At 44.8% G+C, this 17,436-nt stretch overlaps 1 protein-coding gene across 1 annotated transcript in view; it reads left to right on the top strand.

The window, feature by feature from the left end:
• Positions 1-17,436, top strand: part of LOC137375008 (serotransferrin-1-like) — a 109,824-nt gene that overhangs the window by 80,333 nt on the left and 12,055 nt on the right. Inside the window, exons 23-24 of the mRNA XM_068041632.1 lie at positions 29-187; positions 4,932-5,085. Coding sequence (XP_067897733.1) covers positions 29-187; positions 4,932-5,085 — 313 coding nt within the window. The remainder of the gene's footprint in view (positions 1-28; positions 188-4,931; positions 5,086-17,436) is intronic.

The following is a 17,436-nucleotide window of genomic DNA, read 5'->3' as shown; positions in this document are numbered from 1 at the left end:
TGCTGACTGCTGTTGTGTTTTGTTCCAGTTGCGTATATAGTGGCTGTTGTGAAGGATCAGACTTTGACCTGGGACACCCTGAAAGGCAAGAAGGCATGTTACACAGCTCTGAGACGAACTGGTTGGAATATCCCAATGGGGCTGCTGATCACACAGGAGAAAATCAAAAACTGCAGCCTTTATAACTGTAAGTGAAAGTCAGTCTGTTTGATTGGAGGTGTGAGTAACTAGACAACATTTGATTTGCATGAGGATTAAATACCTTTGATCTGGGCAGTGGTCAGTCAGAAGTTAGTTCCTATGAATGTCCATTTAGCAGTGTTATGACTGTTATAACTATTGAAGTGGTTACTGGCCACTTTCCCTCATCCTCTTTGCCAGTCATGGAGATTTTCCATTCCGTCAGGCAAAGCTCACAGATCATTTAATTCCTTTAGGTTTCTTTGCCTTGATTAGAGGGATTCCCTGTCAGGAACCCTGCCTCTCGGCCATGCGTTGAACTGCTGCCACAGTTTTGGTCTGCCCCACCACCGAACCCTCCACCAAACATTTAGCCAGCTCGTTCTCACAGGGTTCTGCTACTTCCCATGACCCAGGGGGAGTATATAGCTTCAAGTTGGAAGATTATTGTTGATGTTAAAAATAATGAGATGGATTATGGAACCATTCAAACAAATTGAGTTGTGCCCTTCTCATTCCTACAGTACAATGGCTTTCCCTTTCTCTCTTCATCCTTGTCCTTTCTTCTATGACCTGTCTATCTCACTTCCTCCAATTTCCCCAGCTTGTCCTTCACCCTTCCCCTGTTGCCTGTCCCTTTCTTCTCTTTTCAGCCGTCACCTACCACCCTTGCCTATCAACTTCATCTTCACCTCAGTCTTCCGCCTCCCTTCACATTACCCTCTCCCTCTATACTCCACATATTTGCCTTCCCTCAAAGTATTTCATTCAGTACACATTCGCATTCCTATTATATTCACTGCACACATGTCTTCCTGTTCTGAAAGAATGGCACAGAGTTAGAGTCATAGAGAGATACAGCACTGAAACAAGCTCATCGGCCCACCGAGTCTGTGCCGACCAACAACCACCCATTTATACTAACCCTACATTAATCCCATAATCCCGACCACATCCCCAACCAACACTACGGGCAATTTACAATGGCCAATTTACCTGTCAACCTGCAAGTCTTTGGCTGTGGGAGGAAACCGGAGCAACTGGCGGAAACCCTCGCAGTCACAGGGAGAACTTGCAAATTTCACACATGCAGTACCCAGAACTCAACCCGTGTCGCTGGATTTGTGAAGCTGTGGTGCTAACCAGTGCGCCACAGTGCCGTCCCAGTCTAACAAAACCCTCCCCGAATCGAGGCAATTTTGAAAATTAAAGCTAACGCATCAACTATTTCACTGGCCACTTCTTTTAAGACCCTGGAATGAAGTCCATCAGGACTAGGGACTTGACAGCTTGCAGCGCCAACAATTTGTTCAGTACCACTTCCTATTCTAATCAGTAAACATTGGATTTGGTACTGGGTAATGAACCTGGCCAGGTGTTAGATTTAGATGTAGGTGGGCACTTTGGTGATAGTGATCACAATTCGGTTAGGTTTACCTTAGCGATGGGCAGGGACAGGTATATACCGCAGGGCAAAAATTATAGCTGGGGGAATGGAAATTATGATGCGATTAGGCAAGATTTAGGATGCGTAGGATGGGGAAGGAAACTGCAAGGGATGGGAACAATCGAAATGTGGAGCTTATTCAAGGAGCAGCTACTGCGTGTCCTTGATAAGTATGTACCTGTGAGGCAGGGAGGAAGTTGTCGAGCGAGGGAGCCGTGGTTTACTAAAGAAGTTGAAGCACTTGTCAAGAGGAAGAAGAAGGCTTATGTTAGGATGAGATGTGAAGGCTCAGTTAGGGCGCTTGAGAGTTACAAGCTAGCCAGGAAGGATCTAAAGGGAGAGCTAAGAAGAGCAAGGAGAGGACACGAGAAGTCATTGGCGGATAGGATCAGGGAAAATCCTAAGGCTTTCTATAGGTATATCAGGAATAAAAGAATGACTAGAGTTAGATTAGGACCAATCAAGGATAGTAGTGGGAAGTTGTGTGTGGAATCAGAGGAGGTAGGGGAAGTGTTAAATGAATATTTTGCGTCAGTATTTACAGTAGAGAAAGAAAATGTTGTCGAGGAGAATACTGAGATTCAGGCTACTAGGCTAGATGGGATTGAGGTTCACAAGGAGGAGGTGTTATCAATTTTGGAAAGTGTGAAAATAGATAAGTCCCCTGGGCCAGATGGGATTTATCCTAGGATTCTCTGGGAAGCTAGGGAGGAGATTGCAGAGCCTTTGTCCTTGATCTTTATGTCATCATTGTCGACAGGAATAGTGCCGGAAGACTGGAGGATAGCAAATGTTGTCCCCTTGTTCAAGAAGGGGAGTAGAGACAGCCCTGGTAATTAGAGACCTGTGAGCCTTACTTCGGTTGTGGGTAAAATGTTGGAAAAGGTTATAAGAGACAGGATTTATAATCATCTTGAAAGTAATAAGTTCATTAGCGATAGACAGCACGGTTTTGTGACGGGTAGGTCGTGCCTCACAAACCTTATTGAGTTTTTTGAGAAGGTGACCAAACAGGTGGATGAGGCTAAAGCAGTGGATGTGGTGTATATGGATTTCAGTAAGGCGTTTGATAAGGTTCCCCATGGTAGGCTATTGCAGAAAATACGGAAGTATGGGGTTGAAGGTGATTTAGAGCTTTGGATCAGAAATTGGCTAGCTGAAAGAAGACAGAGGGTGGTGGTTGATGGCAAATGTTCATCCTGGAGTTTAGTTACTAGTGGTGTACCGCAAGGATCTGTTTTGGGGCCACTGCTGTTTGTTATTTTTATAAATGACCTGGAAGAGGGTGTAGAAGGGTGGGTTAGTAAATTTGCGGATGACACTATGGTCGGTGGAGTTGTGGATAGTGCCGAAGGATGTTGTAGGTTACAGAGGGACATAGATAGGCTGCAGAGCTGGGCTGAGAGATGGCAAATGGAGTTTAATGCGGAAAAGTGCGAGGTGATTCACTTTGGAAGGAGTAACAGGAATGCAGAGTACTGGGCTAATGGGAAGATTCTTGGTAGTGTAGATGAACAGAGAGATCTTGGTGTCCAGGTGCATAAATCCCTGAAGGTTGCTACCCAGGTTAATAGGGCTGTTAAGAAGGCATATGGTGTGTTAGCTTTTATTAGTAGGGGGATTGAGTTTCGGAGACACGAGGTCATGCTGCAGCTGTACAAAACTCTGGTGAGACCGCACCTGGAGTATTGCGTGCAGTTCTGGTCACCGCATTATAGGAAGGATGTGGAAGCTATGGAAAGGGTGCAGAGGAGATTTACTAGGATGTTGCCTGGTATGGAGGGAAGGTCTTACGAGGAAAGGCTGAGGGACTTGAGGTTGTTTTCGTTGGAGAGAAGGAGGAGGAGAGGTGACTTAATAGAGACATAAGATAATCAGAGGGTTAGATATGGTGGATAGTGAGAGTCTTTTTCCTCGGATGGTGATGGCAAACACGAGGGGACATAGCTTTAAGTTGAGGGGTGATAGATATAGGACAGATGTCAGAGGTAGTTTCTTTACTCAGAGAGTAGTAGGGGCGTGGAACGCCCTGCCTGCAGCAGTAGTAGACTCGCCAACTTTAAGGGCATTTAAGTGGTCATTGGATAGACATATGGATGAAAAGGGAATAGTGTAGGTCAGATGGTTTCACAGGTCGGCGCAACATCGAGGGCCGAAGGGCCTGTACTGCGCTGTAATGTTCTAATTCTAATTCTAAACACACCTGTTCCTATTCCACTCAGTAAACACACCTGTTCTTATTCCACTCATTAAACACACCTGTTCCTATCCCAGTCAGTAAACACACCTGTTCCTATCCCAGTCAGTAAACACACCTGTTCTTATTCCACTCATTAAACACACCTGTTCCTATTCCACCCAGTAAACACACCTGTTCCTATCCCAGTCAGTAAACACACCTCTTCCTATCCCAGTCAGTAAACACACCTGTTCCTATTCCACTCAGTAAACACACCTGTTCCTATCCCACTCAGTAAACACACCTGTTCCTATTCCACTCAGTAAACACACCTGTTTCTATCCCATTCAGTAAACACACCTGATCATATTCCATTAAGTAAACACACCTGTTCCTATCCCATTAAGTAAACACACCTGTTCCTATCCCATTCAGTAAACACACCTGTTCCTATCCCATTCAGTAAACACACCTGTTGCTGTCCCATTCAGTAAACACACCTGATCATATTCCATTAAGTAAACACACCTGTTCCTATCCCAGTCAGTAAACACACCTGTTCCTATCCCATTCAGTAAACACACCTGTTTCTATCCCATTCAGTAAACGCACCTGATGCTATTCCACTCAGTAAACACACCTGTTCCTATTCCATTCAGTAAACACACCTGTTCCTATCCCATTCAGTAAACACACCTGTTCCTATCCCATTCAGTGAACACACCTGTTTCTATCCCATTCAGTGAACACACCTGATGCTATTCCACTCAGTAAACGCACCTGTTCCTATTCCATTCAGTAAACACACCTGTTCCTATCCCATTCAGTAAACACACCTGTTGCTGTCCCATTCAGTAAACACACCTGTTGCTGTCCCATTCAGTAAACGCACCTGTTTCTATCCCATTCAGTAAACGCACCTGTTTCTATCCCATTCAGTAAACACACCTATTCCTATTCTATTCAGTAAACGCACCTGATGCTATTCCATTCAGTAAACATACCTGTTCCTTTTCTAATGTGGACACAAACCTCTCCCTAAATTGCTGTGAATAGTTAATTTACTGTTTTCCTGTTGCTGCTGCTGAAAACTAAAAGCAATTTCTTCTTTCCTTCTCAACAAAGCGACCTATTTCAGTGAAAGCTGTGCTCCGGGGTCATATCCTGATTCAAAACTCTGTTCTCTGTGTGCTGGCCAGGGGAATTCCACCATACCTGGAAAGGACAAATGTGCTTTCAACGACAATGAGCGATATGGCGGCTACAGCGGAGCCTTCAGGTCCACAGTTGCTTCTGAGCACTTTGTGCAATAGTATAAAATGGGCGTATTTTTGCATTTAGAAGTCAAAAATTGGGACAGCTGTAAAAAGGGCTGGCTCCCATTTTAGGCAATTGCACAAAACCACAATCTAGCCAATGTATCATTTTTTTTTAACAGAATTCTTGCTGACAGGTTCAGATGCTCAGACATTTGAGAACGTCCATTGACCAGCTGACCATTGTCAATAATATGAGCAGGCTGGTGGATTTTGGCGCCATCCAAGACATGTACACCATGTGCTTGCCCAGTGTCCATACATACATTTCAACAGCAGCAAGGTCTCTGGCTGTTTTCGTCCTCTTTGATTCAGGGTTGTTGAGGCTGATTGAAGCAACCGAGTGTCTCCATGAACCTTTCTGTCATACTCTGGTTATCATTACCCATATCGCTACCCTGCACTTTTGCCTTGTCCTTTCTCTTAAAGTTTCTAAATTTCTCCTCACCTGAATCCTTCCCTTTCCAACTGTTTAGTTGAAAGCCCTATCTACAGCCCTAGTTATTCAATTTGCCAGGGCACTGGTCCCAAGCTCAGTTCAAGTGAAACCCATCCCAATGGAACAGCTCCCTCTTTCCCCAATACGGTGCCAGTGTCCCATGAATTGAAACCCATTTCTCCCACACCAATCTTTGACCCACGTGTTCAACTCTCTGCTCTTATTTACCCTATGCCCATTTGCTTGTGCTTCAGGTAGTAATCCAGAGATTATTACCTTTGTGGTTCTGCTTTATAATTTAGCCTCTAGCTGCTCATACTCTATTAGCAGAATCTCTTTCTTAATCCAATATATGTCATAGGTACCTACGTGAACCACGACAACTGGATCCTTTTCCTACCACTCCAAGTTCCTCTCCAGCCCTGAGGAGATGTCTGTAACCTTGGCACTGGGCAGGCAACACAGCCTCCGGGACTCATGCACTCGGCTGCAGGGAATAGTATCTGTACAGAACTGTATGGTCCCCTGATAGAAACTACATTCCACAACTTGAATGGCCCCCGCAATACGTTGTTGTGGTCAGTTTGCTCATCCTCCCTGCAGTCCCTGCTCTCATCCACACAGGCTGTAAGAACCTAGTACCTGATTTCTTTAACAAGTCATTTCTTTACCCTAGCAACAGTTTAAAATGAATGTTCATATGAAATTAATATGCCTCATTCTTGGCAGGTGGGGGTCTGCATGACACCTCCACACCCAGCGGAATGAAATGCGATTTTTTAAAAGGAGCATATCATTAAAAGGGACTAGAGAGAAGATAAGTACAAAGGAAGACACACGTACATCTCTCTCATTCATTCAGAAATCCTAACAGTTGTTACAGCCTGTCTTTTCTTGGTAGCAGTGCTGCTTTAAACTGCCCTTTTTGGCATCCCAATAAACATGTGTTTTTTGGGGAGGTTTTTCCAGTTTGCACATTTCCATGACTGCCTAAGGTGTCTTTGTTCTTGTTGAGGTCTGCAGGGGGAGGGTTAGGTTTAATTAGTCTTCGGTTAGATTTCTGCTCAGAGGCAGCAGCAGTGGGTGGTACCACTCTGAACTCTCTTTCAGTGCTTTGATGAGTCATGCAAGGGCTTTTCACATTAGGGGATGGTTTGTTCCCTTTTTTCCTGACTGTGGGATGCTAATCTTCCCTTTGTCCTCTGGGACACTCTTGCTTGCAGGTATTTGCCCACATTCTGCTGCACTCCCGTCTGACACTTTGAATAGGTGAGGCATCATCCTCACAGTTTCTCTGCCCTCTTGAGGACTTTCTTTGTCTCTGCCAGTTTCTGTAAATGCTGTTAGCAACTCTGGTGGGGTTCTTCTATTGTCTGCATTTACATAGAAGGATGTGAGGTCTAACTTTTCAAATATTTCAGGGTTGGCTGACCGGACAGTAAGGATTTTCATCTGGGATTCTTTTCGGACTTCCTTTAACCTGCCCTCTTGTCCCTTTTCCCCCATTCCTTTCTAACCTGTTGCCAGCCGTGTGCCTGCCTGTTCCTTTTTGTTCTTGGCAGGGTTCCCTTACAGTTCACCAGCCCTCTGCTGGAGGGTCCTCCAAACACCAATACAGGACTTAGGGGTGCAGATTTCACTGTAGGTTAGGTTTTCCCCTCAACCTGGCACATGTGGCAACTCCTGCAGTACTCCAGCACATCTTTGTGGAGTTTTGGCCAGTCAAACTGCTGTCTTATGAAGGCTTTGGTTTTTCATATACCGACATGTACAGCCACTGTAATCTCATGGGTCATTCTTAATATTTCTCCCCAGTACCTCTGCGGCACCGCAAACTGGTGAATCACTGTCCACTCCTTGCTCTCAGGTCTGTGAGGAGAACTCCATTTCCTCATCAGTACCTCATTCTTTAAATAGTAGCAATCAGGGACTCCCTATGCTTCCATTTCAGACTGGGCAGCCTGTGCTAACTCTCTCAATACTTGGTCAGCTCGCTGAACCTCAGCTATGGAAGATTCATTTAATTCATTCCCTGGGTCTTCTAACTTTCCAAAGAAAGTTTCAGACAGACAGACCTCATGGTCATCCATCTGCAGTGCCAATTCAGCCTCCTCTGGGGGAGCTGGTTTGATCATGGCCTGATTCACTGTACATTCAGAGAAACTGCAGGGGACTGTCTTCTGCCACTGCCCTGTCTCTCTGATCTCTTACAGACTCTTTTTCACTACTGAGGGGGTCTACCACCTTTGTCCCCACCAGATCATTACCTAGGAACAGGTCAACCCTGTCCACAGGCAAACTAGGGACAATCCCTACGGTCACCGGTCCCGAAATTAGGTTACACACCAAGTGCACCCGGTGTAAAAGTACAGGAATGCACAGCTCTCCAATGCCATTCACCATTCTGGTGTTTACTGCACTCTCTGGAGGCAAGGTCAGGCTTTTTCCCAGTGAAAGGGACCTAGTGGCCCCTGTGTCCCTGAGAATTGAGGGCGGCACAGTGGTGCAGTGGTTAGCACCGCAGCCTCTCAGCTCCAGGGACCCGGGTTCGATTCCGGGTACTGCCTGTGTGGAGTTTGCAAGTTCTCCCTGTGTCTGCGTGGGTTTCCTCCGGGTGCTCCGGTTTCCTCCCACAAGCCAAAAGACTTGCAGGTTGATAGGTAAATTGGCCATTATAAATTGTCACTAGTATAGATAGGTGGTAGGGAAATATAGGGACAGGTGGGGATGTTTGGTAGGAATATGGGATTAGTGTAGGATTAGTATAAATGGGTGGTTGATGTTCGGCACAGACTCGGTGGGCTGAAGGGCCTGTTTCAGTGCTGTATCTCTAATCTAATCTAATTATTGTGGGCTTGCTTGCCCCACTCAAAAGGTATGGGGTTACTCTCCCTACAGACACAAAACCCTGATAATCTTCAGGAATCCTATTAAATTTTCCTGCACTTTCTACATTAAGCTTCCTGGGTCTCACTCTTGTAACAGTTAAAGCCACAGCTTGTTCTGCTGTGCTTTCCATCAAGGTCCCTTCTTCTTCACTGAGCGGGTGTGCCCTGATTAACATAGAACATAGAACAATACAGGCCCTTCGGCCCACGATGTTGTGCCGAACCTTTAACCTACTCTAAGATCAAACTAACTACCTACCCTTCATTCTACTATCATCCATGTACCTATCCAAGAGTCGCTTAAATGCCCCTAATGTATCTGCTTCTACTACAACCGCTGGCAACGCATTCCACGCACCCACCACTCTCTGTGTAAAGAACCTACCTCTGACATCTCCCCAAAACCTTCCTCCAATCACCTTAAAATTATGCCCCCTGGTGATAGCCCTTTCCACCCTGGGAAAAAGTCTCTGGCTATCCACTCTATCTATGCCTCTCATCATCTTGTACCCCTCTATCAAGTCACCTCTCATCCTTCTTCGCTCCAATGAGAAAAGCCCTGGCTCCCTCAATCTTTCTTCGTAGGACATGCCCTCCAGTCCAGGCAGCATCATGGTAAATCTCCTCTGCACCCTCTCTAAAGCTTCCACATCCTTCCTATAATGAGGCGACCAGAACTGAACACAATATTCCAAGTGTGGTCGAACCAGGGCCTCATAGAGCTGCAGCATAACCTCGCGGCTCTTAAACTCAATCCCCCGTTAATGAAAGCCAACACACCATACGCCTTCTTAACAACCCTATCAACTTGGGTGGCAACTTTGAGCGATCTATAGACATGGACCCCAAGATCCCTCTGTTCCTCCACACTGCCAAGAATCCTGTCTTTAAGCCTGTATTCCGCATTCAAATTCGACCTTCCAAAATGAATCACTTCACACTTTTCCAGGTTGAACTCCATCTGCCACTTCTCAGTCCTGCTCTGCATCCTGTCAATGTCCCGTTGCAACCTACAACAGCATTCCACACTATCCACAACTCCAGCAACCTTCGTGTCATCGGCAAACTTGCTAACCCAGCCTTCCACTTCCTCATCCAAGTCATTTATAAAAATCACAAAGAGCAGAGGTCCCAGAACAGATCCTTGTGGAACACCACTGGTCACCGAGCTCCATGCTGAATACTTTCCATCTACTACCACCCTCTGACATCTATGGGCCAGCCAATTTTGTATCCAGACAGCCAACTTTCCCTGAATCCCATGCCTCCTTACTTTCTGAATGAGCCTACCATGGGGAACCTTATCAAACGCCTTGCTAAAATCCATATACACCACATCCACTGCTCTTCCTTCATCAATGTGTTTTGTCACATCTTCAAAGAATTCAATAAGGCTTCTGAGGCATGACCTGCCCCTCACAAAGCCATGCTGACTATCTCTAATCAAACCATGCTTTTCCAAATAATCATAAATCCTGTCTCTCAGGATCCTCTCCAATAACTTGTCCACTACCGACATAAGACTGACTGGTCTATAATTCCCAGGGTTATCCCTGTTCCCTTTCTTGAACAAGGGAACAACATTTGCCACCCTCCAACCATCCTGTACTACTCCAGTGGGCAGTGAAGATGCAAAGATCATCGCCAAAGGCGCAGCAATCTCTTCCCTTGCTTCCCATAATATCCTTGGGTATATCCCGTCTGACCCAGGGGACTTATCTGTCCTTATATCATTCAAAATTTCCAGCACATCCTCCCTCTTAACCTCAACCTGTTCGAGCATATCAGCCTGTTCCACGCTGTCCTCACAAACGACCAGGTCCCTCTCACTAGTGAATACTGAAGCAAAGTATTCATTTAGGACCTCCCCTACCTCCTCCGACTCCAGGCACAAGTTCCCTCCACTATCCCTGATCGGCCCTACCCTCACTCTGGCCATCCTCTTGTTCCTCACATAAGTGTAGAACACCTTGGGATTTTCCTTAATCCTACCCGCCAAGACTTTTTCATGTCCCCTCCTAGCTCTCCTAAGTCCATTCTTCAGTTCCTTCCTGGCTACCTTGTAACCCTCTAGAGCCCTGTCTGATCCTTGCTTCCTCAACCTTAAGTAAGCTTCCTTCTTCCTCTTGACTAGCTGTTCCACATCTCTTGTCATCCAAGGTTCCTTCACCCTACCATCCCTTCCCTGCCTCATCGGGACAAACCTATCCAGCAGTCGCAGCAAGTGCTCCCTAAACAACCTCCACATTTTTGTCGTGCATTTCCCTGAGAACATCTGTTCCCAATTTATGCTCCCAGTTCCTGCCTAATAGCATTGTAATTCCCCCTCCCCCAATTAAATATTTTCCCATCCCGTCTGCTCCTGTCCCTCTCCATGACTATAGTAAAGGTCAGGGAGTTGTGATCACTATCACCGAAATGCTCTCCCACCGATAGATCTGCCACCTGGCCTATAGGAAAACCCTACAGGTTTTCCCTTTAGTTTCCAGCAGTCAGCGCTTAGATGCCCTGCCTTATTACAATGGAAGCACACAGGTCTCCAGGTCTCACTCGTACTTACAGTACCTTCCTTTTTGGCTAGAGGAGGGCCCCCTGTGTCTCCTGCTTTTCTTTCCCTCCCAGGACTGCTAGGGCTTCTATCACCTTCCCACCCTTTGTCCTTTTCGGATTTGTGAAGGTGATTAGGAAAGGTTTTCCCCTGGGAAACTTACTTATAAATGAGAGCAAATTCATTGGCCAGGACTGCTGCCTGCTGGGCTCTATGAACCTTCTGTTCCTCCACATGTGTCTTTATGGAGAGTGAGAGAGAGTTTTTAAATTCCTCTAACAAAATTACTTCTCTGAGATTTTCATAGTTGAGCTGTACTTTAAGAGCCCTCAGTCACTGGTCAAAAGCCAGCTGCTTATTTCTTTCAAACTGCAGATAAGTTTGATCAGCTTGCTTCTTGAGGGTTCTAAACTTTTGGCGATAGGCTTCAGGTACTAATTCATATGCCCCAAGGATAGAATTTTTTGTCAGTTCATAACCTGATGAACTCTCATCTGGCAACAGGGAATAAACCTCATGGGCTTTTCCTATTAATTTGCTCTGTATTGACAGAGTCCAAGCCTCAGCTGGCCATTTTAACTGCCTTGCCAGTTTTTCAAAAGACACAAAAAACGCTTCCATGTCTCCCTCATTGAATTTTGGGATCAGTTGGGAGAGTTTAACAATTTTGTACCCAGCCCTGAATTACTCTCCTCCATATTGGCTATACGTTCACTGGGATACTCTGTCACCCCCTAGTTAACTCGAGCCGCCTCAGCTCTCTTTCGTCGCATTCTTTCTGGAAGGTTCTTTCTCTTTCATGTCTCTCTTTTTTTCTCCTCTCTTGCTTTCTCTCTCTCGTCTCTCTCTTTTTCTTCACATTCCTTCTGGAAGGCTCTTTCTGTCTCTCTCCATTTTCCTCAACTCCAGTGAGCCATTTTTCTCAACTCCTCCATAGACAGTGCTTCTAACTTATCCCAAGTTACTTCACCCTGGCTTGGGGAGCTACCAGCTTCAGTGACAGACATGTTAGTATTCTAACACACACAACCACAAGAAAACCTGTATTGAAATCTTTTCTCCTGTTTGATTGGGATCAGTTTGGCTTCTCACTTCCAATTTCTCATTTGTCTGTGGGTCAAATCCCAGATGAGCCCTCAAATTTCTGTTATGACCAGATGAGCAGGGGTCTAGGGGTTCCCTGTCAGCCTTTGCCTAGTTTAACCATAAGAGGGTTTAATTTTAAAACACAGCGTTTTTAGCTCCCCCTCAGTGAATCCTCATTCACTGCCTTCCAGTTGTAAGGCAAAGAAATTAGACAAGTTTTCTTAGATTTAAATAAGAAAGATGGAAATTTATTAATCTTAAATTCTAATCCGGTTAACAACTACGAATATGCCACGCAACCATGCTAGCATGCATATGAGATAAACACTCACGCAGATAGAGACAGAAAAAGAATAAAGGGGAAAAGTTTGAGGCAATATCTGGATGATAGTTACAGTCCTTTAAGTTCAATATGGAGTCTTTGGTTGCTGGTAAATCTTGCTGTTTGTTGGGGCCCAGTGCACGCTTCAACTTGTTTCGATGTAGGAGTCTTTTCTCTCTTGAGGTTGTTAACAGTGGAGCGGAGTCAAATCCCCTTTGTCCACAGCTACAGTTACTGGCTTAGTACAAAGAGGGGGACCTCAGTCCTTTCTTTAACTGTCAATTTACTTTATTCACGTTGTGGTACAATGTAAGAATAAGGCTTATACACTTAGTTAGACAAAAACCTACAACTCCCCTGAGTTATACAGTTAATAACAAAACTAGCTAGAATTCATAAGCACACCCACTAGGTTTCTCTGACCTTTCCCTGTCCTAGTCACAGAATACAAAGGATATTACCCGAAAAAGGGAGAGTTAACGCTGGCCAGGCGTGGCGTTCCGTTCCGTTCTCTCTCTCTCTCTCGCTCTCTCTTCTACGTTGTCGCCGCATCGCTCACGCAGGGTCTTCCGCTTCCACAATGGTTGATCTCCGGAGTTTTCACTGGCTCTATGCCCAAAAAGCTCTATTCTTATCCTATTGCTTATCTCTCCAAATCTGAGCTGTGTCTTTCCGGTTGGTTTAAGCTTGATCACCTCGTTCATAGCTTCTCTTAATTGGCCCAGGCCCAAAGACCCCGGTATCACACCATGTCCAAATAAGGCCCTTTTCCTGTGTCCTGTTCTTTGTCTTGTCCCATAAAGTAATTAGTTCAAACTGGTTTTTACCAGCACAGGCCAGTGTCCGAGCTCCAGGTTACTACAGGTCAAACAATTCCAGCAGTTTGTAACTGATTCTGTGTTTCTTGCAGCCCCTGGCCAACATCTCCCCCTTCATGATCCAAAGATACTTATCTTAGGATCATCAAGTTTCCCTTCTCTGTGAACCATTCCTGAGAACGTCATTGTCCCCCAATGAGTGTGCTATACTGTTACATATAAAAAGATACGTTATAAAACTTAGTATATACAGTTGGTTTTCTCAGTTTTTTTTTATATTGATAACTGTTCCTTCTGTTTCAATAGTCCCATCATCCAATCTTCGCAAAAGTTCATTTTTCCACCGTCTAAGCTGATATACATTGAATACAACAATTATTAGCGCTCATAGAGTCACTATGACAGCAATATGTGATACAATTCTGACCCATGGATGTATTTGAACATTAGATCCCCAATTCCAAAACTTACTCCAAAATCCTGGGTCACGCAACAGTTCATTTGCCTTGTCAGCATGAGTTCTAATTGTTTTAGTGTGTTTATTCCATTGATGAATTATCTCTTTTGCCTCTTCTGCTATTTGTGCCCATTCTGCTGTTAGGTGTGGGATGGGTGGCAATTCAGTGGCAATATATTCCCGTACCTCTTGATCTGTATCAGTACGCTGGACCGTAAGATTCTCCTTTATCACTATCCTCTTTATTGGCTTAGGCAGGACTTGTCCACCAACAACCAAGTCCGAGGTTACATTGTGAATGGCTACATTGTGTCCCTCCAGTATACCCAATGTTTTTCCCGCGCACGCCAACCCATCTACTCCCGCATAATACAAATTTAAATCTTCTCGCTGTCCTTTGTTGGTTCGAACTATCTTGATCTGCCGAGCAAAGTTGTTTCTGGCCACGGGATAGTCTTCCCACGATGCCACTGCTTCAGGCTCGTTCATTCGTCGTGACAGCTCCGATGCGGATTCACCCATAGTCCCAAATATGGTCAATCCAATTGCAATGCAATGTATCACCCTCTTCATTGTGGGCTGGACCTGTAATATACAAGTGTAATTTCTGCTCTTATTTACAGTTTCTTTCTTATCCATCTCTCCATACACTGAGCCAGACTGTCTATATCTTGTTCCCAATTTGTTACTGATTCTAACCGTCCATTTCTCCTAGCCCACTTACTTTCTCTGTTTTCTTTATTTTTCTTTCGTTTTTTCCCACGATTTCCCTCTGTATGTGGATGTACAACATCAGGTTGTCTTTCAAACACTTCCGCTTGGATCTGCAATTGATCCTGCTCTTGATCTCCCTGACCTTCGATCGGAACATCGGTAGCATCAAGCATCACATGCCAACTGTGATTGTCTTGTTTTTCTCCTACTAACTTTTACTGAATAATGTGATACCAGCCACTCTTATCTGGCGCCGTCAATACTTTGTATACAGATGGACTAGCTTTATCTACGATCTCATAGGGACCGGCGAACTTTGGACTCAGAAATGAGATGGGCTGGTATATTCTGATCATTACCCTTTGTCCAGGGTCCAACTCTATCGGGCTGGCTTTCGCATCGAAATAAGCCTTACTTTGCTGTCTCTTCTTTCCCTGTTGGTGAGCTGCTACGTAATTTGCTTCCCTCACTGTTTCTACTAATTGTTGTACCCATTTTTCTGATATAATACTGTCCACCTCAAGTTCGGACAAGTCCAAACCTACCAACCCCTCCATTCCTCTCATGTCCCTTCCCGTCATGAGTTTGTAGGGAGTATAACCTGATGATGAAGCTATGGTATTCCTAATTACCATCAACACATAGGGCAAAACAACCTGCCAGGTCGCCTTATGCTGCTGTACCATTTTAGCTATCATGTTTTTCAATGTCCGATTCATCCTTTCCACAATTCCACTAGACTGTGGTCTATTGGGTATGTGGAATCTCTGTTTGACCCCAAAGAGGTTCATTACATTTTGCGTTACTTGGGCTGTAAAATGTGTTCCCTGATCTGATTCTATACTTCAGGGTAAACCCCACCGAGTGAATACCCTTTCTAACAGAATTTCCGCGGTGACTTTGGCTGTATTTGTTCTGGTTGGGAAAGCTTCCACCCATTTGGTAAACGTATCTACTATTACTAGAATGTACTTAAACCCTCCTGGAGTGGGGGGTAAGGGTCCTAAATAGTCTATCTGTAAATTAGTCCAAGGCCCTTCTACTGGTCTAGTATGTCGGAGGGCCCCTTTCTTGACATTCCTATCGGGGTTGTGTTGTGCACAGATCAAACAATTCTTGACGTAGTGTTCCACGTCACCTTTCATTCCAGGCCACCAGCAAACCTCCTTTATCCTTTCCAGGGTACTCTCTGTCCCTTTATGTCCCCATAAGTCATGGTACCAGTGGATTATTTGGTTTCATCCCCCCTCTGGCACTACAAATTTTCCTTCACATAAGACTACTCCGTCCTGAATATTTATGCCCTTGTACTCTTTGTATGTATCTGACGCTACTCCTATCAGTTTTTTCAATTCTCCATCTTTCTTCTGCTCCTCTATCAAATCCATTACCTTAACCTGTTTTCCTTTCTGTTCCCCAATGTCCTCAATCGGTGGCTGCCATTCCTGCCCACTAACAGCACCTTGTTTGGCTAGCTCATCCGCTTTCCTGTTCCCTTCCAGAGTAAGTTTTGAATGAGCTTTTACCTTCGTGATCCCATATCCTTTCCCCTGTGCTCCTTCAAAGATGTATCTTAATAATGGGGCCGATGGAAGGGGCTTCCCATCCACTGAAACAAAGCCCCTCGCCTCCCATAAGGGCAAATGTTCCGTGAGGCTATTACTGACAAACATGCTATCAGAATATATAACTGATCCAGGCGGGAAGTATTCCGGGTGGCCAACCAAATATGCGACGGCTGCTAATTCTGCCACCTGTGCACTCATGGTTTTCGGCAATTTTAAGGTTGCGCTAAACTTTTCCTGACCATGTTCGGCTTCTACATATATCCCGCACCCTGTCCTCCTCTCGCCACCCGGAACTGATGCGGAACCATCCACAAAAATTTTTAAGTGGGGTTCTTCTTGTTCCCTTGCATCTTTACTTTCTGTCCCCATTGCTTTCTCTAATCCACTCCTACCCCTTCCTTTTTGTTTTGATACAAATGGTCCCTTGGGATCATTTACTATCATAACTTGACACTCATGTTTCTCTCCTTGATACACTAGGTTGTCTGCCAACATAGTGGTAGTTTTTACTCCTTTCACGCTTATGTTTCTTCCCTGCAACAACAGTGTCCACCTAGCACAAAAACAAGAAATGCTGGATTCACTCAGCAGGTCTGGCAGCATCTGTGGAAAGAGAAGCAGAGTTAACGTTTCGGGTCAGTGACCCTTCTTCGGAACTGACAAATATTAGAAAAGTCACAGATTATAAACAAGTGAGGTGGGGGTTGGGCAAAAGATAACAAAGGAGAAGGTGCAGATTGGACCAGGCCACATAGCTGACCAAAAGGTCACGGAGCAAAGGCAAACAATATGTTAATGGTGTGTTGAAAGACAAAGCATCAGTACAGATTAGGTGTGAATATACTGAATATTGAACATCAGCAAGTGCAAACCTGAAGAAAAACAACCTGAAAAAAACAGTGGGTAAGCAAACTGAACAAACTAAGATGAAATGAAATAAATGCAAAAAAAGATTGTAAAAAATGTAAAAAGGAATGCAAAAAAAAAAGGAAGAAAAAATAACTAAAAATGACTAAAAATGAAAGTAAAGTGGGGGGCTGTCATGCTCTGAAATTTTCGGAACTGACAAATATTAGAAAAGTCACAGATTATAAACGATTTCCAGCATCCGCAGTATTTTGCTTTTATTTTAGTGTCCACCTAGCAATTCGGTTCTGACTTACTGACCCATCTTTGATCCTACCGTCTAATAGTAACTGTACAGGGGTATGTTCTGTCAATATTCTAAGTGGATTCAGTCCCACTATGTAAGTAAAATACTGTACTGCCCAAAAAACTGCTAACAAATGTTTCTCGCACGTCGTATACCCCTGCTCTACCGGTGAAAGCATACACGAGGCATACGCTACTGGTCTCAATTTCCCGTGTGTCTCCTGTAACAGAACTGCTGAGAGGGTGGTGTCTGTGGTAGCTACCTCCAATGAAAATGGCTCAGTTGGATTTGGGGTTTTCAGAGCAGGCGCAGCAGCTAGTG

Source organism: Heterodontus francisci, chromosome 11 (assembly GCF_036365525.1).
Source record: "Heterodontus francisci isolate sHetFra1 chromosome 11, sHetFra1.hap1, whole genome shotgun sequence".
NCBI classification, from domain to species: domain Eukaryota; kingdom Metazoa; phylum Chordata; class Chondrichthyes; order Heterodontiformes; family Heterodontidae; genus Heterodontus; species Heterodontus francisci.
The sequence above is the reverse complement of the archived record's forward strand: the minus strand, read 5'-3'. Positions and strand labels throughout refer to the sequence as shown.